The 14,436-nt window shown below is 42.1% G+C and overlaps 1 protein-coding gene across 1 annotated transcript in view; it reads right to left on the reverse strand.

Annotated features, from left to right (window-relative positions):
* Positions 1–5,319: 5,319 nt before the first annotated feature.
* Positions 5,320–14,436, reverse strand: part of metap1 (methionyl aminopeptidase 1) — a 114,388-nt gene continuing 105,271 nt past the window's right edge. Inside the window, exons 9-11 of the mRNA XM_084310146.1 lie at positions 12,376–12,519; positions 12,163–12,228; positions 5,320–8,253 (exon numbers count right to left, since the gene is read on the reverse strand). Of these exons, the coding sequence (XP_084166272.1) occupies positions 8,087–8,253; positions 12,163–12,228; positions 12,376–12,519 (377 nt within the window). The 3' untranslated portion in view covers positions 5,320–8,086. The remainder of the gene's footprint in view (positions 8,254–12,162; positions 12,229–12,375; positions 12,520–14,436) is intronic.

Consider the following 14,436-nt stretch of genomic DNA (forward strand, 5'->3'; position numbering starts at 1 on the left):
CAACAAAACAATAAGATTCTGGTTTAAAAATGTCGATATGTCTCTTAAAAGGGTAATACCACTGAAATGTACTTTTAGGTTATCATTTTGTTTTAAGAAAGTGACACCTGCACAGTGCACAATGCTTCTGCAAAACATCTCCAGTGCTTTATTGCAGCCAACATTTCAGTTCCAAGTCTTTCATCAGGTCATCTTGTAAAACATTTCCCTAATATTTATGATGAATCTTTAGTTATGAACTCTCAAAGTAACAGCATGTAATACAATATAATGAGCAAATACCGCCGCCTTCCAGCCGGTATTGCACTCCATTAGAAACAATGTCGTTTCTTTTCTGGGCCGATCTGACCCGTGCGGGCGGGGTTTAAATACTCCGGCAGGACGAGCGTTTACAACGATACATCTCCAGTGCTTTATTGCAGCCAACATTTCAGTTCCAAGTCTTTCATCAGGTCATCTTGTAAAACATTTCCCTAATATTTATGATGAATCTTTAGTTATGAACTCTCAAAGTAACAGCATGTAATACAATATAATGAGTTGACTCATTTAAATTAAAGAGGACATCCCTTGTGAGAAATGAATGTTTTGCCTAGTCTTTGTATGAATTTAGCAGTCTGACATGTTCTTTAGGTGCTGGGGAAAAATTACATATGTACTCCTTGCTGTTGATTTTTGGAGCCAGGAACACTGCTTACCTAATGCACTGCCCAGTTTATAAACTTTATTATTTTACTCAAGTGCGGAGTAGCCAGGCAGGGAAGGAAATCATTGATTTAAAAGTAGGCGTGTCCTTAACTCATTCTGCGCCAATCACGAAAAAAGTAGGGTTAACTCGCCGCATGTGCCAATCACGAGAAATCTTGGGTTTTAATCGTTATTTCTTTTATTAGCTATATCCATTCATTTTTCATCCACCAGCCTGATGTTATCATTGGGAATGGGTCTGAGCTCGCAAAGGGCAAATACCGCCGCCTTCCAGCCGGTATTGCACTCCATTAGAAACGATGTCGTTTCTTTTCTGGGCCGATCTGACCCGTGCGGGCGGGGTTTAAATACTCCGGCAGGACGAGCGTTTACAACGATACATCTCCAGTGCTTTATTGCAGCCAACATTTCAGTTCCAAGTCTTTCATCAGGTCATCTTGTAAAACATTTCCCTAATATTTATGATGAATCTTTAGTTATGAACTCTCAAAGTAACAGCATGTAATACAATATAATGAGTTGACTCATTTAAATTAAAGAGGACATCCCTTGTGAGAAATGAATGTTTTGCCTAGTCTTTGTATGAATTTAGCAGTCTGACATGTTCTTTAGGTGCTGGGGAAAAATTACATATGTACTCCTTGCTGTTGATTTTTGGAGCCAGGAACACTGCTTACCTAATGCACTGCCCAGTTTATAAACTTTATTATTTTACTCAAGTGTGGAGTAGCCAGGCAGGGAAGGAAATCATTGATTTAAAAGTAGGCGTGTCCTTAACTCATTCTGCGCCAATCACGAAAAAAGTAGGGTTAACTCGCCGCATGTGCCAATCACGAGAAATCTTGGGTTTTAATCGTTATTTCTTTTATTAGCTATATCCATTCATTTTTCATCCACCAGCCTGATGTTATCATTGGGAATGGGTCTGAGCTCGCAAAGGGCAAATACCGCCGCCTTCCAGCCGGTATTGCACTCCATTAGAAACGATGTCGTTTCTTTTCTGGGCCGATCTGACCCGTGCGGGCGGGGTTTAAATACTCCGGCAGGACGAGCGTTTACAACGATACATCTCCAGTGCTTTATTGCAGCCAACATTTCAGTTCCAAGTCTTTCATCAGGTCATCTTGTAAAACATTTCCCTAATATTTATGATGAATCTTTAGTTATGAACTCTCAAAGTAACAGCATGTAATACAATATAATGAGTTGACTCATTTAAATTAAAGAGGACATCCCTTGTGAGAAATGAATGTTTTGCCTAGTCTTTGTATGAATTTAGCAGTCTGACATGTTCTTTAGGTGCTGGGGAAAAATTACATATGTACTCCTTGCTGTTGATTTTTGGAGCCAGGAACACTGCTTACCTAATGCACTGCCCAGTTTATAAACTTTATTATTTTACTCAAGTGTGGAGTAGCCAGGCAGGGAAGGAAATCATTGATTTAAAAGTAGGCATGTCCTTAACTCATTCTGCGCCAATCACGAAAAAAGTAGGGTTAACTCGCCGCATGCGCCAATCACGAGAAATCTTGGGTTTTAATCGTTATTTCTTTTATTAGCTATATCCATTCATTTTTCATCCACCAGCCTGATGTTATCATTGGGAATGGGTCTGAGCTCGCAAAGGGCAAATACCGCCGCCTTCCAGCCGGTATTGCACTCCATTAGAAACGATGTCGTTTCTTTTCTGGGCCGATCTGACCCGTGCGGGCGGGGTTTAAATACTCCGGCAGGACGAGCGTTTACAACGATACATCTACGAGGCTGCCCCCCCCCCCCCTCGTTCATATGCAATGCCGGACAATGTGGGACAGACCTCCGCGGCCAGTATTTGGAATGGCGATCAGATAATTGGATACTTTTTTTTGCATTAAATCAGAGACAAGGTAAGAACACTATATCAAATCTTGCGTTGATCTGATATTTCTTCCGCGATCGAAGCTGTCTGTGTGGACTGTGTTGTGCCGTTTACCGTTGGTGGCGGTGGGGGGGGGGCGAGCGCCCCGCTACAAGCCCCATTTCATGCGTGCAGGATAAGGATAATAACGATAATCTAATCAGGAAGATTCGATAATCAGGCGAAAAATTACGTGTTTAGTGGATTTCACTAAAACGCTATTATCGCGTCTTTTCCTGGGATTACTAAGAATCACCCAAACTATACTCATATTCAAAACGGTATAAAACGGAAATGTACGGATGAAAAAACAATCTGTTTTGTGCATGTTGACTGGAAGCAACTCACTGACAATCAACAGTTATTAGATCCATAGCTATAATATAAAATATATTTTAAGCACTCGCAAGTGAACAAAGCGCCCCATTGACTTACAGCGCTGGCGTTCTACCCAGAAGGTAGACAGCGACTCCTGACGCTGAATGAGTTAAGAGGTGCTGGAAAATAATTAAAACATACATAATAATAATATATCCCTGTTAACCAAAACCACATTATATGTATTTCCCCTAAAAACAAGCTATTATAAAAGGTACGATTTCTCATTGAAATTGGGCAAGATTTACTAAATTCCCAGCTATGGACATTTTCCAGGAATTTACAACCATAGATGTGATATAAAATTACACTGCCCGAGATGGTTGAACATTTTGTACGGGCTGTACCTATATCAAAGCGACCACAATAATTTAAAAACATGATTAATAATGTAGGTAGTGTCTAGAAGGTTTTCATTCAACCATTTCAGGCAACAGATTTTCGGAGGCAAAGAGAACATAATCAGAGATACATGTAGTATTCCAGTGTAGGGCTGCACAATTATGACAAAGATAATTGTGATTATTTTTAGCTTGAATATTGTTTATTAATTATGAGTAATGGAATTAGATATCCCAACATGCAGGTGTGGTGGACAGAGAGATACAGCCTAGGCCTCGTCATGTCCTGGACTACTTGTAGGACTGATTGGTTTCAGTTTCTGTTGGGCCGGCCTTGTTTATCAAAGCAGAAATCCAATTTCTAAGCTGAAAATGTTTGTGACTCCTCCAACTGTGGTTCTGTTTCATATTTGCTTAAGAAAATGCCCATCCTATAAAGCAAATGTCTAATTTCCAGGCTGTCTGGTGGCCTAGTAAATGTAATTGTTATCTTCCTCTAGTAGATTAGATCTAGGTGATTCTCCTACTTTTTACAACTTTACCATAACCCAATAATGTTGGTCTGGAAATGCCGAAATTTACCTGGAAATGTTTCCTACATATTATTTTAGCCCATATCGTTCCTTGCATGATTTTAAACGAGCAATGCGGTTCACGGCAAAGACGATTGCTAATCAATGGCAATTATTCTGAAACGTGGGAGATTCCGGGATTTAAGAGCCTACCTGTTGTGGGAGTGGTGTTGTGACTTTGGTCTACCTGTTGTGGGAGTGGTGTTGTGACTTTGGTCTACCTGTTGTGGGAGTGGTGTTGTGACTTTGGTCTACCTGTTGTGGGAGTGGTGTTGTGACTTTGGTCTACCTGTTGTGGGAGTGGTGTTGTGACTTTGGTCTACCTGTTGTGGGAGTGGTGTTGTGACTTTGGTCTACCTGTTGTGGGAGTGGTGTTGTGACTTTGATCTACCTCTGTGGTATGGGAGTGGTGTTGTGACTTTGATCTACCTCTGTGGTGCGAGTGTTGTGACTTTGGTCTACCTGTTGTGGGAGTGGTGTTGTGACTTTGGTCTACCTGTTGTGGGAGTGGTGTTGTGACTTTGGTCTACCTGTTGTGGGAGTGGTGTTGTGACTTTGGTCTACCTGTTGTGGGAGTGGTGTTGTGACTTTGGTCTACCTGTTGTGGGAGTGGTGTTGTGACTTTGATCTACCTCTGTGGTATGGGAGTGGTGTTGTGACTTTGATCTACCTCTGTGGTGCGAGTGTTGTGACTTTGGTCTACCTGTTGTGGGAGTGGTGTTGTGACTTTGGTCTACCTGTTGTGGGAGTGGTGTTGTGACTTTGGTCTACCTGTTGTGGGAGTGGTGTTGTGACTTTGGTCTACCTCTGTGGTATGGGAGTGGTGTTGTGACTTTGATCTACCTCTGTGGTATGGGAGTGGTGTTGTGACTTTGATCTACCTCTGTGGTGTGAGTGTTGTGACTTTGATCTACCTCTGTGGTATGGGAGTGGTGTTGTGACTTTGGTCTACCTCTGTAGTGTGAGAGTGGTGTTGTGACTTTGATATACCTCTGTTGTGTGTAGGAGTGGTGTTGGGACTTTGATCTACCTCTGTGGTGTGAGTGTTGTGACTTTGATCTACCTCTGTGGTATAGGAGTGGTGTTGTGACTTTGATCTACCTCTGTAGTGTGACACCCCTTCCTGACAGGCAGCGACGCGAGCGAGCGTGATTGCGAAAATGATTAAAATGTACTCGTTTCAATCAGACTATCCTGACCTGCCGCGAGGGACAGCGAACTGAGCAGCGATGTCGTCCACCCCTCAGATATTCGCTCGCTGTGTCTCTAGTTGAGCGATTACGCGGCCGAGTCCCGCCCCTAAACACTTTTTATTGGTCAAGAATCGCAGGCTGCTTTGCCCCCCCCCCCCCCACGTGTGCTTCCAGGTAACACACACACAGACACACTCGGACACGCGCCGCCTCATATCAGGACAGTGTCGCACGCGATTTCGTCTCTAGTTCGCTCGCTCGCTCCCTGTCAGGAACCGGTGTGAGAGTGGTGTTGTGACTTTGATATACCTCTTGTGTGTAGGAGTGGTGTTGGGACTTTGATATACCTCTGTAGTGTGGGCATTTTTTGCAATTGGCATATCAAAGCAGCTGAAATCGTAATCTCAATTAATACATGATTAATTGTGCAGCCCTATTCCAGTGGATTGTTACTGATGACAAATCGGAGAATGATTGCATTTTTTCTTTTTTAGTAACTTCCAAAGCCTGCTGTGTACAAACAGACCCAGGCAGAACTACAGAAGAGCCATTTATTAGTCCAGAAGAAATCAAAGATGGCAGAGAAACTGTAAGATTAGACTTGAAATGTATAAATGTTGAAAAAGGTTTGCACCAGAAAAATCGACAGCATATATTAAGTAAATGGTAATCGACTTCATTGAGGAAACATCAGCTACGTGCCTGGAAATATCCAGCAAAGTTCAACGGTGCGCCCAGTCATATTTTGAAGTCGCTACAATCTCTGATAATTTGGAATGAGGAGCGTGTAGACTCCACCATTAAATTAACTGCTCATTAATTAAATCTCATGTATGTGGTTCGAGTCTACATTGTCCTCATTCCAAATCATCAGAAATCTTACTGAGTGCACCTATACATCCTAAATTCAGACATTAAGGCTCCATGTGCTACACCAGGGCTGTTTGAATCAAGATACACCAGGAGAGTGTTCCTCAAAGCAGGATCAACAAGTTCAGCTACTTGTATTAAGGCCTCAGCCTTGCCGTTCTTCTGGACGTCAACTGAAAGTCAACATTGAATAAAGATGGATCACTGGGTATGTATGGTAGTCAGGTCTAAATCCTGTTGATTAAACAAAACTCAATGCAAACTGGTTAGTTGATGAAACTTGTTCACCCTGCTTCCTAAAACCATGGTCCAGTTCCCTCCTCACCCTTGCTGGTCTCAAGCTGTGATGTGTAATGTTACGCTATGCTAGCTACATGCTAGCATACATGCTAGCCAGGCAAATTAATGGGTGGTGAGATTAAGTTTAGATTATAGATAGATCGGACAATGGTATGTTATAATTTAATTTGACTTATTATTTACTTTAAAATGTATTTAAATTCACCACAAAGTGAAAAAAGTCCTGTTGTTGAAATGGTCCACTTTGACAAAACTTCAATGGGGAGTCTGTCAGCTTTCTGGACTGATAGCAGATAAACTGTTGAAGTTTTGATAAAGTGGATCCAAATAAGTAGCCAGAATGTTATGTTTAGGTAATGAGTAATTAAAATTAAATTACATTACATACAATCTTAAATAGTAACTAAATGCATGGCTATTTAGCTGGCCTAGTGGTTATTTCTACCATGCTGCACTCTATCCCACCACAATCTGTGATGTCAGAGTACCCTTTTCTCTCCAGACAGACTTTGATAGTAATAATGGGTAGGACCTTTATAAGCATATTGCTTCTTCCTATTCCTTTTCAGACAAGAACGCTTTCTTTGTTTATTATTTTATCTTATTTTTCTTTTCACAGCAAATTATCTTTGTTATTTCTTGATTATTTTATATTGTTCATTCATTCACTCATAGTACCTCCAAAGAGGCACTCTGACGTCACAGTTTGGGCAGGGCAGAGTGTGCAGCAGGATGAAAATATCAACCACTAGGGCAGAAACTTCCATTACTCTTTAAAGGGATAGTTCAGATTTTTGGAAATTATGTGGTATGAAATACTTGCGAGCAGTGTAGTTGATGCAATGCCATTAGCTTACTCACTGAGTCCCGTGGTCAGAGTTCTGATCTGTCGATCGGTTCCAAGTGAACCAGGAAGCATCAAATAGGCAATAAATGGGGTTATGAGACAAAAGGTGTTAATCCACCATTAGCATGCAGGCAAAAGCTTCAATCATCAACAAAAATCTGCAATCCTCCAGCATTTCTATATTCAATTCATGTTGGAAGACGGCATGGCATGTCATAGCGCTACGTGGCTGGGCCATGTTCCAACATGAATGCATTGCATTGCAGGCGTTGAACCAACTACATTACAAGCAAGTATCCCATACCACTTGGCGTCCAAAAATCCAAACTATCCCTTTAAGTTCATCTGACTACCCATTTATTTGACTGGCTATGATATATAGCTGTTTACGCCATTACAGCTGGGGAACAGTAAACCTCGCCCAGGGAACATCAGTTCAGCATCTCAGGATAATTCATGAGTCTGATTAAGCTAGCATAGAAGGGTGAGACAAAAGTAGCAATGCACTGTGTACTAGTAGACGTAGCCCTGAGCTACACACATCAAATACAACAGCTAATACCTTGGCCACCACAGGCCAGCCAATAAGAGCTCAGCATGGCATTGCCCCGGGTGTACGCGGTCAAAGCTGGCCTGATTTCCCCTTCATATTCCAGGAAAAAAAGAATCAGGTCCTAAGTCAGATATTATAAATACTGTTTCTTTTTTTTTTGGTTGTTTTTTTATTTCCTTCAGAGGATACTTTTTTTTTCACTAATAAAACAATCCACAGTTGATATCAGACACATTCAAGTACTTCCATTACATTTGAGGAACCAATATTTAATCGAAAGAGCAATGAGAGCCATAGTTAAACTGGCGTCTGGGTTCGGTGCCTCGTGTACGAGGTGTCTGTGTTTGCGTGTGTGGGTGTTTGTGACCCAGAGGTGCCAGGCTGTGGAGCGCCTGAGGCCAGTCCTCGTTATGTCCCGAGCCCCAGCCTACATTTGGCTGATGAAGTGGGCGCGGCCGTTGTCCTCCAGCCGGCGGGTCAGGATGTCGCAGCCCGTCTCCGTCACCAGCAGGGTGTGTTCGAACTGGGCCGACCGCTTCCCGTCTCGGGTCACCGCCGTCCAGCCATCCGGCCACGTCTCGTCCTGCCAGCCGCCTGGGACGACACACAATGGCCTCAGTGAGATAGTGAAATGCGATTCTACCTCCAATGACTATTTTCTTTTCCTTGTATTAATAATTTCCTGCGCCGCCGGCTATTGCTTTCAGCCCTACATGGTGCCAACTGTAAAAATAGAGTTATAGATCAACTTGTGAAGAACCAAGGTAGAGCCAGATTCAAATTGGATACAGAGCTATTTCGATAGAAGATTCTGATGAATAAGCAAACTTAATTTATCCCTATGGCAATGCCTTAAAGGGGCAATTCACCTCAAATTTGTGCTCTACCGAGTGCAATTTTCTAGTTTTAATTTAATTCATTAGGAGACAGAATCCATGACTATTTCTTTCCCTCTAGTCTAGCTCTATAGGCCTATAAAACCAATTTGGCAATGATACATTGATGAGGACAAATCCTACAAGTAGAAGCTTTAACATGCTTCTATGTTCTATCTATTAACACTTTGATTGCCATTCACGTAGAGCTACGTTTCTGTCGCCCGATCGTTGAGTGCCGGAAACGTAGATCTACGTTTCTGTCACGGTATTTCTTTTATTATCTATTGCCATTCATAATTCAGCGGGGCACATTGTGCATACTGTTCAGAGTGTGTCTGAGCTGGCAGACGGTCTTATACCGCCGGTCTAAATCATATTGCATGCGTGCACGACAAAGGATAATAGTGATGATCTAGCGTTGATTTCAGGAACATCCGATAATCAGACGAAAAAAATAAATTTGAATTACACAAAAACGCTGTTTTCTTGTCTTTTCCCTGGAATTGCTCAGAAGCGGCCGGACTATATTCATATTCAAAACCGTATAAAACGGAAATGTACGGATGAAAAAAGAATCAGTTTTTTGCACGTTGACCAGAAGCAGCTCAATGAGACTCGACGGCGTTATTAGACCCATAGCTATACTATAAAATATAGGTTTAGCTCTACAAAGTACAACTACGTTTACATGGGGTTAATGGACGGCAAGGCCAGGTCACTTCCCGGAAGGGGCGTGGCACTCAATGTGTTAAGGGGACTTCACCAAAAAACAATGCTGATTTATTTTGCACATAATCTCACACACATCCAAAGTAAATTAGTTTAAATATGGCCACCAGTGATGTCATCGGGGACATTGTTCTGTTAATTACAGCTCCATGAAATTAGTGAAATATGAGTTTATAGAACTCTCAGCACATCGAGTCGGAAAAAGGTGCATATTGACGCAAGGACTTGACGCAACCTACCTTGAGTGTAGACTTTTGAGAGAAGAGACCCAGGGCTTTTGATGGGCTTAAATCATTGGTAAACAAACGTAGTGCTGAAAATATACACTTTGACTGCTGTTTTGACAGGGTTAGGGTCTTTACTCCTGGCTACATTTGAAAAAGAAATGCAACATTAATTAATACGTTCTGTATCGATCGATTTATGGCGTGATATCAATCTCGTACCTGTACCGGACCCCTCTGGCTTAAGGGGTTAATTAACACAACACAAGGATTCAATGGGCCTCATTCACCAATACTCTCTTATATATATTTTCTTATGTTTTCTTAACCGTCTGTTAACACATTGGACGCCAGACCCGAGATAAGTCGGGTTAACTCGCCATCACTTGAGCGCCAATCACGAAAAAAGTCGGGTTTTATATATATAGGTAGAGCTGCCGCGGTATTGATGTTTTCCTTACCGCACAAATTTGCAAAATATTTCCTACCGCCGCGGTTATTACCGCACGCACACAAAAAATTAAAAAAAAAAGTTTGAATGCATTTTTTTTTAAGTAGTAGTCTACTCTTTATAGCATATAGCCTGCCTCTAGTCTAAATGTCTATCTTTAGAGGATGACTTTGCAGCATGAATATTGTTTGGGATTCGGCAAGCACGCATTAGTTATTGAAAGTGAAACACGGATTCGAAGTTTCCCCTCTGGTCGTGCGCAGTTCACTCGGTGTCGCGGGCAGGGGTGGTTACCCCTAACCCCCCCCGACCCTTTCTTATTATTATTACTATAAAGTTACTACTTTATAATAAAGGCATTCGTTTTGTGGCATTACCATTATATAGTTATACGTTCAATAACATCAGCGTATTTACCGGACCATAGCAAGGCAAGCAATACTCTATTCATATCTCAGTTCCTTTCTTTGCTCAGAGCGTGCTGAGTTGTCCCATTCTGCGGTCTGTTAATAAAGTTTTCAATCAGACAAGTGTATAGAACGAAGGGCTTTTATTATAACATTCGTTGCAGACAGTAAAATCATTATGTCTCGTTTAGTACTCCTGAGGAGCGATGGTAGTCCACTCCGGCAGAGAGTTAAAGCTAACGTTATTAGCCGTGTTGTGATGAGCTGACATTCAGGACGTAAAAAACTAATACGCGCTTGCCGATTGGTGGTAACACACTGCATGACGCTACAACGTGTGACGCGTCTCTCTTCTGACCAATCAGTGGTCTGCAATGTTTCACGTGACTTTTCTGGTACCCAATAGGGTCGCTTGGAACCTCAATAGAGGAGTAGGGTATATCTGCAGAGCCGCAAGCCCAACGAGAGGAGGGTAATGTATTATTATTATTATAAAAAACAGCGGTGACGCGGTATTCAGCCTACTCTGCGGTGGCCGTGATGTAACAGCGATACCGCGGTAATGCGGTAATCGCGGCAGCTCTATATATAGGTAAGGACTATATATTACCAATCTTGTGTTGATCCGATATTTTGATCCCGCGATCGAAGCCTGTCTGTGTGGAATGTGTGTGTGCTGTGTCCCGTTGGTCACATCACAGCACGGATGGGCGCCCCGGTCTAAACCACATTTCATGCTTGCATGAGGAAGGATAATACCGATAATCTAGCGTTGATTTCAGGATGATTCGATAATCAGGCGAAAAATGACAACGTGATAACTGGATTTCAATAAAGGGCTGTTTTCGTGTCTTTTCCTGGGATTACTCAGAATAACCCAAACTATACTCATATTCACCACGGTATAAAACGGAAATGTACGGATGAAAAAATTATCTGTTTTTTGCATGTTGACTGGAAGAAACTCACTGACAATCAACAACGTTATTAGATCCATAGCTATAATATTTAATAGTTTTCAGCACTGCAAACACGGCATTCTCCTCATTGAACAAAGCGCTGGCACACAATGGCCCAATGCCCATAGCCACCCCTGCCGCTGAAAGTGTTAAGAGAAAAAAATAAGAAAAGCCACCACCGCATTCATCAACCCGTTCTTAACGTCCAAATCTGTTCTTACCCAGGTGTGTTGAATGATGAATCTCACTCATTCTAAACTGAAATGCGCGTTCGCGGATAATACGAGAGCCGTGTGCAAAACATTGCATGAGCGGATCCCTGTATTCAACAGGTAGCGCTGGAGCGCTTTGCGACAGATCAAAATTAGATCAGATTCAAATGTATTGTCATCATACAGCACCTATAGCTATATAGTGGAATAGACTGTATTAATATTCCATATTTATACCGTCTAGTTGCCTGGCCACAGCTCACGTGCACACACACACTACTGTATACGTGCCAAATTAATCGTTCCAGCAAAGTAGGCTTTGTCACTACTGAACAACGCTTGTCAAGAGCCAATCGCGCAGTAGGTTGGGAAATACATCATCCATCTCTTTGAACGGTCCCTGTGCGCTCAGAACTTGTAGGTGTGGAGGCAAAGGATTTGACAGGTCCATAGTTGTGTCTGAGTTGAGGCTCCAGAGTATTGCATACACATTTTTACCGCTCTTGGCAATCTGAAACGGTTAAGCAGCCACTCATCTGGCAGTGCACATACAGTAGATTAAGTAACAGAGTCTCTCTCTCACGCGCGCGTGCACGCGCGATTACATGCCCTAAAAGTAACACGCAAAACCTGATACACTCACCTTCACATATCATTGGCTCAATGGTGAACACATGGCCAGGCTTCATAACTCCAACGGCTTTGTTTTCTGAGGGGGCAAAACAACAGAACTCTGATACACAACCAACAGCTGGGGAATTCAATATGTGACTTTCAGCGGTTCAAACGAACAGCCAAGGAATTCAATACGTGACTTTCAGTGGTTCAAACGTGTGATAAGAGAGAGGCTACTCACTGGCATAGTGTGGCACATTGGGAGCTGTGTGAAACAGTCTATGGATGCCGTGGCCGCAGTAGCTCCGCACCACAGAGAACCCGTTGGCCTGGGCGTGCTTCTGGATGATATTGCCAAGTTCTCTGTACCGGATACCAGGCTTTACTGAAAACAAGCAGATAAGGAAAGTTGTTAAAAAAAAGATGTAAGTCCAACACCATCGTCAATATTACTTCATAAATCATCTTTGTTATTTTAGTTTACCTCGGTCCAAGTCATAATAATTTATCACCTGAGGCTGACATACTTTGTCTAGACTGCCCTGATAATCAGTCAGAATGCATCAGCTGCTGACGGGCGGAAGCAGCCATGGCCTCTCTTGATTGGAACAGGTAAGAGTTGAACGGCAACATCAGCAGCCTGTGACTTCTGGGTCTCTGGCCAATTGCTTTTTGAAATTTCCAACACAGTTGTGACCAACAAATCCAGCTAAAACCTCTGTAGGAAATGCAGATGCTGAGAACATATCCGTCCCTACGTTTTGTAAGTTTCCCTTAACCTCTTAAGCCCGACGGGACCGGTACTGGTCCCAAAATGACATCACATCATAAATCAAGCTCTCCAGACTGTCCTACAACAATTTTTGTACACGTGATCTCAAGAAGGTTTGTTATGTCTGGTCATTTTTAGCATGGTGTTATTCACTGTCAAAGATGCAAAGAAAAATCATAATTCATATTCTCCTTTGTTTCATCACAATTTAAGCAAGCCTAGTAATAGACACAATATTTCTGACACTGGGAATAGATTCACAGAGGTCCATAGATGTCCCTAGATACAAAGAACATGCAAATGGACCTTGTAGAAGTGGATCAATATTCCATTTACTTATGTATTTCAGGCGGATTTTCAGAAAATAGGGCTCCGGGCCGCGTGAACACTTAAGGCAACTAACATGTGCTTCCGCATTGTTCTGATTGGCCAGCGCTCTCCTTCGTGAATCCCAGCAGCTCTACGCACCGAGCGTAGAATGAAAACAGAAAGCCGCCATCTTTGATTTCATTTGCAGCAGGAACGCAGCAGGAACAAGTGCAATAAACAAAAAAGGATACAGTCACTGTGTATTCTGCCTCATTTATTGATGAGTATTCTGCCTCATTTATTGATGAATAGGAAGTACTTGAGGTCGTTGTTAAATACGTGTGTTTTAATAAACAGTATAACTGTAAAAGTAATGTTGAATTGTCGTGTCGTGTCGCTAAACTAGACAAAGGTTTGAAAATACGAGCGTCTTGGCGTGTAATGACTAGTAGTAGCGATGAATTATGTGTTTTAAATATGTTGCGACCGTCGGATTGTTGTTAAAAACGGAGGGATACTAGCTAAGGTGTGGGGGAGTTGGAGTATATAAGTTGATTGCTTTAAAAACTGAGATAAATGTCGTATTTACGCTGTTTAAAACGGGGTGATGGGCGAAAATCTTTGGTTTTAGCTTAACGTATGGGGTGGAGTTCAATTCGCGAGCGGGTAAGGGGCCTACGTAATGTTTAAAGAACAAGATCTAAGGTTATGTGGAATTTACAAATATAGATGTGAAGAAAGATTTTGAAGATGTTTTAATTTCTGTTAAATTAGATAAGTTGCCGGTGAGGTAACGTTAGAGTGACGCGGTGGGTAGCTGGGGGGGGGGCACTGTACACTGTACATTTGGTGCTCAAGTGCAACATCCCTATATACTATATACTCATGTACCATGTTCTACAGTAAGTGGGGAGTGTAAACATTTATAGTTAAAGACAGTAGAGCTTGAGTACTTTTCGATAGGGCTTTGATTCAAACCGGTGCATGAGATGGGGTTCTATATGTAGAACATGGTACAGTAAGGCGTGAGTGTAAACAGTGATGCAAACCCCCTCAATGTACAGTGATTCAAACCCCCTCAATGTACAGTTTCTGCACATTGATGCTTTATACTAGTGCAAGACAGTTTCGATAGGGCTTTGAATCAAACCCCCTCAATGTACAGTTTCTGCACATTGATGCTTTATACTAGTGCAAGACAGTTTCGATAGGGCTTTGAAT

Source organism: Notolepis coatsorum (genome assembly GCF_963971535.1).
Source record: "Notolepis coatsorum genome assembly, chromosome: 3".
Classification (NCBI taxonomy): domain Eukaryota; kingdom Metazoa; phylum Chordata; class Actinopteri; order Aulopiformes; family Paralepididae; genus Notolepis; species Notolepis coatsorum.